The sequence below is a fragment of the Thalassophryne amazonica genome, chromosome 13 (assembly GCF_902500255.1).
Source record: "Thalassophryne amazonica chromosome 13, fThaAma1.1, whole genome shotgun sequence".
Taxonomy (NCBI): Eukaryota; Metazoa; Chordata; class Actinopteri; order Batrachoidiformes; family Batrachoididae; genus Thalassophryne; species Thalassophryne amazonica.
In genome coordinates this window covers 95,475,517-95,490,964 of record NC_047115.1, presented here as the reverse complement: position 1 = coordinate 95,490,964, position 15,448 = coordinate 95,475,517, and the positions used below count along the sequence as shown (strand labels likewise).

General features: G+C 42.8%; 1 protein-coding gene across 1 annotated transcript; it reads left to right on the top strand.

Annotated features, from left to right (window-relative positions):
* Nucleotides 1–9,102: 9,102 nt before the first annotated feature.
* On the top strand, nucleotides 9,103–15,252 carry dact2 (dishevelled-binding antagonist of beta-catenin 2). The gene is given in 5 exon segments (XM_034185209.1): nucleotides 9,103–9,531; nucleotides 11,810–11,942; nucleotides 12,974–13,255; nucleotides 13,430–13,916; nucleotides 13,918–15,252. Coding segments are annotated over 5 exon segments (2,634 nt in total). The 3' UTR covers nucleotides 15,221–15,252.
* Nucleotides 15,253–15,448: the final 196 nt, after the last annotated feature.

Here is a 15,448-nt window from a genome sequence, read left to right as displayed (position 1 = left end):
TCTTTCCATTTTAAAGCATTGGAGATCATTGTAGATGAACAGCCTATAATTTTTTTTCACCTGTGTATAAGTTTTCCCCTCTCCAATCAACTTTTTAATCAAACTACGCTGTTCTTCTGAACAATGTCTTGAACGTCCCATTTTCCTCAGGCTTTCAAAGAGAAAAGCATGTTCAACAGGTGCTGGCTTCATCCTTACATAGGGGACACCTGATTCACACCTGTTTGTTCCACAAAATTGATGAACTCTGACTGAATGCCACACTACTATTATTGTGAACACCCCCTTTTCTACTTTTTTTTTTTTTTACTAATAGCCCAATTTCATAGCCTTAAGAGTGTGCATATCATGAATGCTTGGTCTTGTTGGATTTGTGAGAATCTACTGATTCTACTGGTACCTTGTTTCCCATGTAACAATAAGAAATATACTCAAAACCTGGATTAATCTTTTTAGTCACATAGCACTACTATTATTCTGAACACTACTGTATGTAACAGAGGCCAGCAGGTGTCACTGTGCAAACATCACTCCCAATAGCTCAATAGAATTCTCTGGTCACAAGGCCAGAGCCCTGGGTTTTACCTTTCTGGTTAGAGAGTCTGACCGACTTCCATGTCGGAGATCAGGAGTTCGCGTCCCGAGGGGAGTGAATGGGCTCAGTCATAAAAGATGTTGGAAAGACTTTAGAAAGATCAGGATGGATGATTCAGACAAACCTTTTCAAATTCAGAGCTCAGCTTTGAATGAGATGCGTCTGGAGGGCCTCTTTATTGATGTTGAAATCAGAGTTGAAAATGCTACTTTTCTCATCCACAAGATCTTCCTTTCTAAATGCAGCCCCTTCACATAAATGCTTCCTGATGAAAATAAATAAATAAATAAAGAGCAGATAATAATGGTGCAGCAAACATATACAAGTGTAGTGATCATACAACTTTTTTGAATAAATGTTACCAACCGTTTTACAATGTAAATCAATAGAAACAGAAAAGACAGAAAACAAAACCAAATAAAATAAAAAATGGAAAGGCAACTACAATGGAACACATATATATAATCTAATAATGCATGATTGGTCAAATAAGACCATTGAAATAAAGTGTAATCCACACACACGTGTGCGTGTGGATTAACATGACCAGTAGAAATATATATTTATATACAGCATTTAAACAACAGCAAACAGCTTGTTAAGATGACTAGTATAGTATTAGAGCTAGTATAGTTCTAGTTGGGCTCTATTTGCAAAGAACTGGTTCAAGCAATCAGGAAGGACAAAAATTCTTTTTGAGTTTTTTGTAGTCTGTCGTGTTCTGCAGAGAAGACAAAGATCCAGGCTTTCATTGCTTCCTAGACAGAACCCTCACAAGTTGATCTTTAGGCTGTACCTTTGCCAGTGTTGGGGAAAGTAACTTTGGAAAGTTATTTCATTAGTTAATCTATACAGTTATATTTTACAGTTACTTCTTACATTTACTTCATTAGCAGCTGTGGACACCTTGTCGGCAGCTGCTGAATGTAATTAATAAAGTTACTCATAATCTAATTTGGTTATTTTTAAGATTTAGTACTCAGCAAAGTAACTATTAGTTACTTTGCTGATTAGTTACTTTTCTGATTGCTCAATCTTACGAGTAACCAAGTTAGATTACTCGTTACCTTATTAGTTACATTACTTATTAGTTGCAAGAGCCACAGACAGGTCTTGTTGGATTTGTGAGAATCTACTGAATCTACTGGTACCTTGTTTCCCATGTAACAATAAGAAATATACTCAAAACCTGGATTAATCTTTTTAGTCACATAGGACTACTATTATTCTGAACACTACTGTATGTTAGTGTCTGTGTGCTGAATGGCTTCATCTATGCTCTGGGAGGCCACGATGGGAATGTAAGGCTGAACAGTGCTGAGCGTTAACGACCCTCGAACTAATCGCTGGACTTTTAATGCACCCATGCATAAGCGACGGAGCGACGCTAGTTGCACCGTTCTCAATGGCAAGGTAGGCAGAACTAAAGATTAACAAGGGCCTTGGGCAAGGCCTTTAATCCCCTATTGCTCCCAGTGTGTAGTGAGCGCCTTGTATGGCAGCACCCTGACATCGGGGTGAATGTGAGGCATAACTGTAAAGTGCTTTGAGCATCTGATGCAGATAGAAAAGCGCTATATAAGTGCAGTCCATTTACTATTTTTTACCATTTAACAGAATCCAAAAAACATTTTATTATTTCTGAAAACTTGTCTCTAATTAAAGCCAAAAAATATACTTGAATTCTCTCCAGGTGTACATCTGTGGTGGATTCAGTGGGAGACGTTACTACTCATCTGCTAAATTTTACGACCCAGAGACCAATCATTGGTTAAAAAGACAGAGTTAAAGCCAGGATCTGGGGGAAATCCTGACAGAAATTTTCTTTTTAGGAAGACCAGAAAGAAGATAGTCAGTTCCACGAGTGATAAAAGCATGAATCGTTGTCTCTGTTGGTTTGGAAGAGGAACGGCCGTGTGATGGGATTGGAGCTGAGAGCTGCGCTTTCAGGTTGACAAACAGTTTCTCTCTGTATGCCTCAGGACCAAAAACCAGAACTTCTGCTTTTCTCCTGGTTGAGCTGTAAAATGTTCTCTGCCATCAGAGATTCAGTTTCTGTAATACAGTTACAAAGGGGGCAGCACGGTGGTTTAGTGGTTAGCACTGTTGCCACAGAGCGAAAAGGTCATGGGATTGATTCCCACCCTATGGCCTTTCTTTGTGGAGTTTGCATGTTTGCTCCGTGTCTGAGTGGGTTCCCTCCAGATGCTCCGACTTCCTCCCACACCCAAAGACATGCAGATTTTGTGGACTGGAAATTTTAAATTGTCCGTAGGTGTGAATGTGTTTGTTTGTCTCATAGAAGTAGAGAGATGGAATGCCAACTTCTTGGGGGCTGAGGTTGTGCCACGCATGCGTGAGAGGACTTAGGATTCTTTACTACCAGTCTTTTGGTCTGCAGACTGCACTTCATTCTCAGATATTATAAACTCCAATATTCTGCTGGGAATTGACGATATCAAACATCACAAAGGTTAAAGATAAACATATATTTTGATCAATTAATCTGAATAATTTAGTGAACCTTACATTTTGTAGCTGCCCCGATTATCGCTCACAGAGTCAGCCTGCTCTCCAAATGAAAATGCTTTGTTGGTGCTGCACTGTTATTGCTGTGAAGGTTTGCAAACAACCGGTTGAAAGATCAAGATGTAACCCACATATCCCATACACATTGGGAACTATTCAGATAAAATATATCTTATATAAAATATAGATCTTGTAGTCACTTAGCAACAAGGCAAGTTTTAAAAGACAGTTAAAGTCAGTTTTATTCAGTCAGCTAAGGAAAGAGGAACGCCACTCTTTTATTCATTTTTATTTTTTTAATGTGATTTCTGCTCCAAAAGATGAGCTTATCTTCTAGTCCATTATTTTATAGTCCAAATCTCTGTGCTAAATTTGTTATTGTTTTTCTTGTCTGAAACTTGTTGCTAAATTTGTTGTCTACACTTCTACAGGGATACAGTTGCTATTTATTTAATTTATTAAGATATTATTGTTCTCTGTTCAATTTGTACTAATTTTATTTAATTGGTATCCCAGTGTAAATGATTATATATATATCAACTATACACTTATTGCTACTTACATTAAATGATGAGATTATAATGTCTTTGCAATCTGTACATGTTTAATCGAGCTCCACAATGTTGTCAAGTTTTAGCCTCACATGGACCACAATAGAAATAAGCCTTTATACGCTTTATTGTGTCATCGGTGTATCATTGATAGCTTCAGCTGTCAGGCTGTGAAGACGCCTGGCACCAAAAGAGGGTGGACCACAATGCAGACTCCCAGACCAGGCGTTGGAGTAAAAGAGTACATAATCTTTAATTCGGGCCAAGGTACGGTACACGGGTTATCAGTCAGTGGAGCAATGGTACAGACAGGGCTCAGCAACAGTACAGTCATAATCAAGCAGGGTCCAAAAGCATGAGCAAACACAGATATCAGGGTTGAGGCAAAAGGCGCAGTCAAAAAACATAGAGCAGGATTCGGAAACACGGCTAGACAAAGCAGGACTGATACTAGCGCTGGAATGTGTACAAAGACAACAAACTGGCAAAGGAGTGGTGGCTGGGAGGAGTACAAATAAGCAGGCGCTGATTAGGTAATAAGGTGCATGTGCAGGTGAACAATTTAGAAATTGTGGGGCGTGGTCGGTGGACAAAGATCATGCATGGTGCAAGATGGTGAGGAAGGGAATACACTAGTGTTTTATTGCGTTTAGAGCACGCCTGAAATGCGCGTGTACTCTGCATTTTTCCTGTGTATTCAGAGGGAGAGAGAGAGAGAGAGAGAGACATCTCTCTATCTGCTTTTTTTTTTTTTTTTTGCAACACCTGTTGTTTGTGTTCTCTGGATTTCAAAAGAAATCAGTTTTATGAATTGAAAGAATGTAACCATGTTTTCTGATGTTTATTTTAATGGATGGATCCCTGCCGGCTCCTGCACACACGCCGGGCTGTGTGGATCATTTATCACAGACTCGCGCACATTGGATCACACGCGCTGTGTGCTGCATGGATCAAACCTGTTTGTCTTTTTCCTGGTTCTCTCCCTCAGCCCCAACCAGTCCCAGCAGAAGACTGCCCCTCCCTGAGCCTGGTTCTGCTGGAGGTTTCTTCCTGTTAAAAGGGAGTTTTTCCTTCCCACTGTAGCCAAGTGCTTGCTCACAGGGGGTCGTTTTGACCGTTGGGGTTTTACATAATTATTGTATGGCCTTACCTTACAATATAAAGCGCCTTGGGGCAACTGTTTGTTGTGATTTGGCGCTATATAAAAAAATTGATTGATTGATTGATTGATTGATTGCACGTGAATCTGAAACCTTTTCACACTTGAAGTCACGCTTCTGTAAGCTGTATTCAGTATTTCCAAATAATTCAAACTCAGATAATGGTTGAAAATGGCTGTGATATCAGATTTAAAGTGAATAGAAAGAAGAACATGTGCAATACAAAAACTTTCAAAATCAAAAAATATATGGAAAGAACAAAAACAAATGGTGTTGGTCTTAATGACCTTTCATTCATTTTTGTGTTTCTCAGTATGGGTTTCCTTGGTTATTTACAATGCGTTAACGCCATCTACTGGCTACTTTAAGCAACAACAGGTTTGGTTTAATGTCAGGTTTCTATTCCCTGTTCTCTTCTTGTACGAGATTTCAGTCAGGCAACACCAGTCTTTTGCCTGAGCGTGCTGTTCTCCCCAAGGATTCATGTCGATGTCCACTGCTGGCAGAAAAGGTAGGGAGACACAGAATAGGGGAGCAAATTTGAAAAGTGACATTGAGATGGCTCATTTCTCTCTCTCTCTCTCTCTCTCTCTCTCTCTCTCTCTCTCTCTCTCTCTCAAAATTTTTAGGCTTAATTATCAATTTATGTCAGCATTGTAATGGCAAAGTGCGCATGCACGCTACAGCATACACCACCACATGGCGGAAATTGATAATTAAGCCTAAAATACTTTAAAAAAAGAAAAAAAAAAAAAAGAGCCATATAAGCCAGTTTTTTTGAACGGCTATTTGAAAGGAACGAGCCATAAAGATCCGGATCCCCCAAAGAGCCATAAATCCCATCTCTAATATATATATATATATATATATATATATATATATATATATATATATATATATATATATATATATATATATATATATATATATATATATATATATATATATATAATACAGGTAATGAGAAAAACATTGTCCGATAGTTTAAAGGTAATATGATGAAGGTAATATTTGATTTAAAGATTAAATTATTTTATAATGTTGAATTTATTGACTAAATTCTGCAATTAAAAATGAGTGTGTCAGTAAAAATACTCAAACTGGTAAAATCTGTTTGTGTACATTTGACCCCCGAGTAGGAAAAATAATGTATTTTTCAAGAGTGAGTTAGTCAAAGTGTGAATCCTGTGTGTGATGATGAACCATGAACGGACACCTCTAATGTTCACACGTCATCTGACAGACAAGAGACAAACAACAGACAAAAAAAGACGTCACTTTGGGATCTGATGTTTTGTTTGTCTGACGATCAATGATCAGTTATTGTCATCATAATTTTCTTTATTTCAACATCAAACAGAAAAGTGTTTGTGAATGTTTTTCCTCTCAGTGGACTTTTATTCAAATCTTTGAAAGAATGTGACTGGGTGGCGCCACCTGCAGGGCTCCTGGAGAACTACCCAGTGTGATTATGTGTAATAGCTGGTGTGCTCCAGGCGGAGGCGCTACAGGACGCTGGTGTGTGAAGTGTTTTTGTTGCGCTTTGATGTACAGTATTGGACCCTAAACAGATTGGGGTCCCACTGTCTGACTCAGGCTGCACCACACCATCTATTCACCTTTGACCTGGGCCGGTGACCCCGGGCTCCCCCAGGATGACCGATCGCCGTAGTCCACTGCAGCTCAGACACTCCACCGGGAGCTCGGATTACAGGTGCATATCACCACTCAGAGGACTTTTGGCTTTGACACATGTGACGTCATCAGGAGAGACACTCCAGTGACATCTAGTGGTGAATATGTGCAGCTGCAGCAGGATGACTTGAAGGCTGCTGAACATTTTTGACCTCCACAGCGGGTGAAGGTCACAGAGGGGAGAACTGTCATCATTCTGTTTGTCTGTTCGTCCAACAAAGTGGAAGAAAACCTGAACATGTGTTGATGCAGAAGAAAAAACACACAAGAGCTTCAGTTCTTTGGTGGAAAATACACATTTGACCATTAACCATCAAGGCTACATAAATTTGATGATAATTGGATGACAGCAGAGCAGCACTGTGGTTTAGTGGTCAGCAAGAAAGACATGGGATCAATTCCCATCTGTGGCCTTTCTGTGTGGTGTTTGCATGTTCTCCCCGTGTCCCCAATTCTCTCCAGGTTCTCTGGCTTCCTCCCACATCCAAAGACGTGCAGATTAGAAGGATTGGACACTTTAAATAGTCTGTAGATGGGTATGAATGTGTTTGTTTGTGGCTCTGTGACAGACCGGTGTCCTGTCCAGGGTGAACTAACACCCTGTAACTGATGGGATGGACTCCAGTCCCCTGGTGACCTTAACTGGAGTAAGCTGGTATAGAGCACTCAGACTGCAACAATAATCCAGCAGTGTTACAGCAACAATTTTTTTGTGTTTGCATATTGTCTGTGGTCAAAGGTCAACATCAAATTTGAGCAAAGTATCCATCTGACAAGATATTTCAAGACTGCTGAAGGTTATTAACACCAAAACATGACAAAATAACCTTTATTGTACATGCAGGTCATTTGTCCTCTGCACTGAACGCGTCCTAATTGCACTTTGACATAATCCAGCCACTAGGAGCAGTGAGCAGCCACAGTCCGGCATCCGGGGACCAACTCCAGATCTAGAGACGCTGCCTTGCTCAGGGGCAGAGAATGGAGCAGACCCTAAATAAACATGTTTTTGATTGTGGGAGGAAACCCACACAGACACAGGGAGAACACGCAAACTCCACACAGAAAGGGTGGGAAACGATCCCACAACCTTCTTGCTGTGAGGCACCAGTGCTAACCGCTGATCCACCATGCCGCTGAAGGATGCACTTTGACCACAAATTTCAAAATATCTTTTATTGACCATAAATTGAACATGTTGTGTGTTTCTGACTCTTATTTGATTTCTGTCCCCACAAAGTGTTTGATGCTGACCTGAAGTGACCTCCTGCTCATACGAGCAGCTGTGATTTCATGTTTAAGTGCAGTAAAACAGGTTTTATATATTTATAGATCAACAAACCTGTCACGTCATTTCAACATCCATCAATAGTCACCGAACGTTATTCATACAAGGACTTTGATGATAACATTTGTTCCTTTCGTTTAGTTACTGTCGACTTTATGTGAATTTGTTCATTATTAGTTATAAAAATGTGAAATTTTGACAAAAACAAAATTAATGAAATATTTTCATTAATTTTGATGAAAACTTTCATGTCATCACAGATGAAGCAAAAAAATAAAAAATAAACACTTTTTCATAAACCTTTCAGTTTTTATTCTTATGATCTGACTGCTGCAGACACACTGTTGATGTGATTCAGTAAAATGGTCAAAAATTAAACTTTTGCCAGTTTGATCTGAGACATTTTTATGGTTTTATGAACCTTTTTGAAGTCGGTGTATATTTGTACTGAACATATTTGCTGCTTTCAGAACAAGATTAAATATTGTAAATGGATTTTTTTTTCTCTCTCTCTGTTGCAGTTTATTGTGTTATACCTGTAATATTTGATACTGTCACAAGGCGGCGCTAGTTACCCATCCTTTTTATTGCACAAGTTCCAAAATCAAGACCCTCCTGTCGAGATGTTTTCGCTGAGATTGGACCAGAAAGGAAAAGTTCACTCTTTACAACTCATCACCTTAAAATATGATCAAATCCTCGAACATCTGTCACCTTTGACACGAACATCATGTGAAAGAATTTTCATTTTCACACCTCAAAAAATGCCTGAAAGGGATTAAATTAATCAGTACTCGTTTTTTCCACTCAGTGTTTTTTCTCTGTATATTGTAGATATTATGGACACGTTTGAGCATTTTTTTTTTTTTTATAAGAACCAGAGAAAATATTAAACTGAACCCACTGGTGGTGTTTAACACGTGCGTTTGTTGTTACATTGTACTTTTCCAGGTTAATCTTTATTAGACAAATGTCACAGATTTTTTTTTTTAATGAGTTCACACTCATCTTCAACCGCTTATCCAAGATCGGGTCGCGACCCCAGCTACCCCATTCATTCCTTCTAATTTGTTGCTCAAAAAAGGGGGGATTTCTTGCAAAGGAATTAATTCAGATGGTCCGCAGAGCACACGGGGTCTGATCCTGATCTTGTCCTTTATTTTTGTAATCATTTACACAGATTGTGTTTTTGTTTTTTGCTTTGATTTGATGTCAGACAGTGTGTGCGCGTGCGCGAATCAGATAAAGTCGTGCGTGTCCGGGCAGCTTCAGCACGATGAATGAATGGAGGAGGATCAGCACCAGATGTTTGTTGGGTCGCAGCAGCCAACCAATGAGGAGCCAGACCCTTCCAGCGGTGGGAGGAGCTTAGCGTGTCCTCTTGGCGCTGCACACGTTCATTACAGAACGGACCGGACCGAGACTACACCAGCAGCAGCAGCAGCACGGCGGCTCTTCTCGGTCCCCGGCAGCATGCTGAGCAGGACGCTGTGTGCGGGCGGCGCGGAGCGCGGCCGGGCCGCGGACCGGCTGCAGGCCGCGCTGGCGGGGCTGCGGGAGCTCCAGCTGCTGCGGGACACGCACCGAGACAGGGTGGGCTGGGTCCTGCAGCTGGACCGGCAGGAGCCCGTCACCTCCTGGGCTCCACAAACCACCGGGGGAGCGGAGGAGCAGCGGCTGGAGGCCACGCTGGAAACTCTGAAGCAACAGCTGGTAGGAAAACAGCTGGACTTTTATTTTATCTTTCCTGAGGTTTATATATATAATATGTGTGTGCATTTTGCTGATCACGTGCACAGTTATTGTCTGCAAACACTCTCAGCTGGGGGTGAGGAAGGAAGCAGGACTGGCGTCATAAATCAAGGTTCACTGTTGAACCGAGAGCCTTGTGCACGGGGGGTGGGTGTCTGCTCACCACTAATGCCAGGAGAAGGGGGGCAGAAAAAGTTGGTTGTGTGTATCTGTGAATGACAATCAGCACAGTTGTTCACCAGTTTTCCATGACATCGGTTTTCCAAAACATTTCCAAATGTTTCACTCTATGGGGTCTGAACCCGCTGCACGGTTCGGTCCCTGCAGGATCCAGTGAACTGAAAATTACTGAAGCGACTAAAATACTATATTAGAGTAAGAAAACAAACATGTCACTGTGCTCTCACCGTGTTCTTCTCTTAACAATGAGAACACGTTGAAGAAACCACACTAACCTAATGTGGTTCATATTGTGCTTTCGTCTTAACTGGACTACTTTTCCACTCCTCTTTGCAAATGGTTTTGTGACATTTTAGGCTACTTTGAGTCATAAAAGTGGCCTGAACAAACTTTAGTACTGACTTTTATTCAACTTCAAGTTATATTCCATGATTGATTTATTTTTAAATCTAGCTGATTATATATGCTAAGGTTTGTATGTATATAGATAAGTAGACAGTGATAAAGCCCACCTGTGTGTCAGTGATGGTCGCCAGTCATCTCTCACACCTTTAAAACCAAGTCACCCCACATAATGTCCAAAAAAAAAAATAAAAGGTCATCATCACCTGAAAGGAGAGACTTTGTAAGCAGGGTGACTTAGTCAACAGTGGGGCAACATGACCTGACCCCAGTACTACAGCTGAGTCTTCTATCTGTAGCCACTACAATTTGGAATATGAGTCTCATACTTGTAGCCTCAGCTGGTCCCATAGAGCTGATTTTTGGAGACCTCGGAACCATAAGAATTTGTTCTGTTGTCCATTCGGCTGCTCCCTTTTTTCTTCCTGTTAATTTTTTTCATGTGTTTCTCACATAATTCTCTTCAAGAATCATACACTGAATGTTGTCGACAGCACACTAAAAAGTGTAGCGAGTCCATTGTGCTCTCAGAGGCATTTCAGAGGTGTGGCTGAGCGGTGGGGCCGGCTAACAGAACAGTGTGATTTTACATTATGTTCTGATATATAAAGTCTAGAACCTGGAGTCAGTGTCGTGTACATGCTGTCTACATGGTAACATCCACTACAGAGGGAATATCTATTGGGTGATGTGTGCAGGCTGACTCAGTACAAAGGAAATTTCAGGACCATGTGCCCCTTTTCAGTGTGCTGTGGTTCTGAGGTCTCCAGACACCATACAGTCTAATGTTAAAATGAATAGTAGAAAAGGTCCACATGGTGGATACTCCTAAGTGTTTGCAGGAACAACTGGACGGGGGGGGGTACTAATCAGTCCACTGCAGCAGAACCTTCTCTCGATGTTGGACAGGTTCTCTAGTTTTGAAAGTTCTGCACTTTTGATGGACTTCAGTCCAAATGTCAGCTGTTGCCTCATCGCTCAGTGGTGAAGAATTAGTTAAAAGCAAAATGTGGGTCCAGATGTGGAATTTTTTGTTTTTAACTGAACACTAATCCATTGTTTGCTTATGAGTCCCACCTTTTCACCAGATTTCATGAAAATCTTTATCCTGCAAAACAGGCAGAAGAAAAACAAAAAACCCCTAATAAGTAAGAACCTCCTTGCTAAATTACCCCTGTAGTTTCAAACTCCTTTCCAAGTGCTGCTGCAGAGTTTTTTTTAATTTCCTTCAGCCGCTGATTTCCAAACAAGAAGGAAACTTTAAAGAAACACTCTTTTTTTTGTTTTTTTTTGGCGGGTATCGACCCCCAGCATCCGTCGCGGTAACACGCCCGCCCCAGCTGTTAAAGCAAACAGCCACCCATTCCAACCCCCCCGAACCTCCTGCAGCCGTTTACACAATGGCTGAGCCCTCGTGGTCGCGGGGGGTTAGCCGCCTCCGCCACGTCCCGCTGCAGTTAATGATCAGCCACAGCTGGTTTTGTTTTTCTGAGTGCTGCACGCTCACCTCCACGGGTTCTGCACAGATGATTTCACAGTCCTGATCTCCTCCGTCAGGTTCCTGTAGTCAGACGTGTGAATGAATCCCTTCTTTCTTAGAGAGTTTCCTGAGAGTTTCCTTTGGATTCATCTAAACTCTACATTGTGTCTTTTACAGTTTCGTCTGCAGAAGCAGGACGTAGGCTTGAAGACTCATCTGCAGCAGCTGGACCAGCAGATCAGTGAGCTGAAGTTAGACGTGGACAAAGCCTCCATGGAGCAGCTGGAGAGCGACAGCAGGCCCAGCTCAGGTCCGGAGCCACTTATTTTCTACTACCAGGGAACACGGGCGGGGCCTGGGTGTGAGCGCTTGAAGATGTCTGTGATTGCTGTGCATTTGACAGTATGGTTGCTAGGCAACCTACATCCCACTCTGCTTTGACATGTGCTCAATCAAACCCATGAATATTTGGACATTGGCCTGCAGTGTGTGCAACCAGTGCTTTAATGGGGCAGTGCAGTCTCGTTTGAACCCTTGCGTGATGTCGTGGGATTTGACCTCTTCAGTCTGCACAAACACAGCATCACTTCACACGGAAAGATGGTGTAATGTTTTGTTTTCAGCTGCAATCACTGAAGCAGTTGTGAAAAGTGCAGTTTTTTCGGTTCCCAGTACAGAGGGGAAGACGAGGCAAATGGGAGAGGTTGTCAGTAGGTGTTAGCCTGCACACCCTGACAGAGTGGCTCCGTTATCTCGCCTGCACAACCAGCTCGACGTGTTTGAGCTCCGAGTCATAAACAAACTGCAACACGTGTCCACTTTCCACCACATTGTCACTTTTTCTCTGCATTTTCACTTTGTTTGCCTGCATTTTGCCCAGAAACTCAGAGAAAGTGCCGTGTTGCTGATGGGGACAGACGAGGACTGTCCCCGGATGTAGGATTAGTGTGTTGCATCATATTTTAACCCTTTAGCCCCCACCCTCAGACGAGGTTGCGCTGCCCAATTGTCTGATTAAAGCCATCAATAGCATCAAAAATGCAGCTGAGTCACATTAAAGCTGTATTTAATCTTTCTCACTGAAGTTTGATCTTGACTGATCAGGGGCTATTGTTTGCTCAGTTTTTGGACATTGGGGACAGACAGGAAGGAAGGAAGGAAGGAATTGGGAATGTGTGCGTGTGTGTACGTGGGGGGGGGGGGGTTGCTGCAGGTACTGTTGCTTAGCAATAGGCCAGTCATAGGCAGACATACATACATACATACACACACACTCACATACTCAATACAACACAAACAAACCTGATATGATTTGTGTAACATTTCTTGTGGATTCTGCAGGTTTCTACGAGCTCAGCGATGGTGGCTCGTGTTCCCTGTCCAACTCTTGTACCTCCGTGTACAGTGAGAGTTTGTCCTCCTCTCAGAACAGCCTTCTCCTGCCTCCCACAAGCCCCGCCGTCTCTCAAGCTATCCCTCTTTCACAAGTCGATGTGTACCGCCAGCACTCGGCTGACGAGAGCTCGGCTCAGCCCAGCCCTCTGCGGGCTACAGGTCTCCACCTCGGAAGCAGCAGGATCCGAACCAGTGCTGAACAGCAAAGACCAAGACCCGTGTCAACAGGTAAGTAGCACTCTCAATGTTTTATTTCACGTAACTCTTCTACTAAGTGATGCAGTAATGAGAACATGTAGTTGTTGTTACTAAGCGACACAATGTGGTGAGTTTGCTTCATGATGATATGTAATTTATTTTTATACAGGTGGGTAATCATCATGTGTTGTCTGTGTTTACCAGGTGATCTTGACAGGATGATGGGCTGCTACAAATCTGGGGATTCAAAGAAATCCTCAGTTTGCCCAAACCTTAGGACCTCCACAGTGGACCCCAAGTTCCAGATGAACCTGGTGTCTCGCAGTGGGACTGAAGTGTACCATTACCCTAGTCCCCTGCATGCTGTGGCCCTCCAGAGCCCAATCTTTTACCATGGAAGCCAACCAACCACACCGGGCTTTCTAGAAGGCCAAGACACCCCAGCAACAGGTGGCCTCAGTGCAGCTGCCCTTCATCAGGCACAAGTGGGTCCAAAGACACCCAGTTACTTTGACAAACTTCTCCAACGTAGCATTACCAAAATCCAACATGAAACAGAGAAAGAGGTTTTACAAACACACTGTGGTTATCAACAGCAGCCCAATGAAACTGTGTTTCCTGATCGGTCTCAGACAAAAGTGCCTCTGCCAGTCCAGACCAGAGATGTCACCACACAAGAGAACAATCAGAAAGACACTGCGGATATACTCCAGGCAAGAGCCAGCTGAAAATACAAACCACCAGCAGTCAGTAAGAACCCAAGAAACTGCTTTCCATTGCCACTGTAATGAAGCCACTACTTCAAACTTAAGGAATAATAACGAACCTAAGATAGACTATACCAGCCAATTCAGAAGCTGCTCAGAGAAGATATGCAAGGATCATCCAGAGTCCAGGAAGGCATACAAGCAAAGACCAGCGACTAATGAAGAAAACAGAGGCTTTGATGTTCACAGCGGTCATGTAGCCTCCCCCAAGTTTGTCCATGCTCAGTTTGTCCCTGCTGGGTCTCAGAAGATCAAGGTAGGACAGGTAGACTGCAAGACCAAAGCTGTGAAACTCAGAAGAAAAAGCAGTGAAAAGCCTCGACACACAAGGCAACAACATGGCTACTCGTGTAGTGAAGGTATCAGAGAGCCCAAGGGTGGAACCAAGGTTGAACAGCGAAAACCTGGACTGGGGAAGATAACTGCAAAATGTATCACTTCTACAGAGGAGCAGAAACAGGGCCCAGGCTCCGACTCAAGTCTTTTGTACACCCATAAGTGCCATCTGAAGCCACATGCTGTCCCTGGTGCCACCAGGTCCAGCAAAAGCCGCAAGTTCCAGTGCTTTGAGCCTGAGCAGCTCTTAGCCTTGAGGAGGAAAAGACAGGGAACAGCCAAATGGCCATGCAATGTTGAGATGTTCCAGGTCTCATGTTCTCAGCATCAGAAGACAAAGGATTCCCATCCTCAGGCACCAGGAAGCAGACAAATAGTCCGCAGTATGAGTGCCAAGACCCATCCAACCAGTGGAGAGGACCTGCTCTCCACTTCCAATCATCAGTGTCCTCTGACCTGTTTCCTTCTCCGTAATCTCAATGCCAGATACCCTCCTGCACCTTACCAGAAGTCCACCTACTACCCACCTAAATGTGAGTCTGAATACTCAGCCGAATGTGCATCACTTTTTCACTCCACAATCGCTGAAAGCAGTGACGGGGAGCTGAGTGACAACACCACCAACCGATTTGGAGATAGCGAGTCCAGCCAGAGCTTCCAGTCCTTCTCAGACTCTGATACCAGCCCTGTCTTTGGATGAGGAGGACCATTGGATGGCCATGAGGAGGAGGGAGGTTTTGTGTGGGCTGAAGCTGCACTGGGGCCTACAGCCGCTGGACTTCAGCTGTCACGTCCTGAGCCCCACGCCTGCCGTATCAAAGCTTCTCGAGCCCTGAAGAAGAAGATTCGTAGGTTCCAGCCTGCCTCTATGAAGGTCATGACCCTGGTGTAGGCAGAATGAGAACTGAGACACTGTGAGATCTTCCACGGTGGGATGATCCTGCAGGTCATTTCTAACTGGTCTGCATTTGCACCCATTGTTTTGTTCTTACATAAACCCAATAATAATGACATTAGACAGTAGTTGAAACTGAAACTGCAAAATTTCAGTACAGTGTATAAAACCAGACATAACGCAGTGGTTATGCTTACATTTAATGTGTATATTTTCATATTTGTT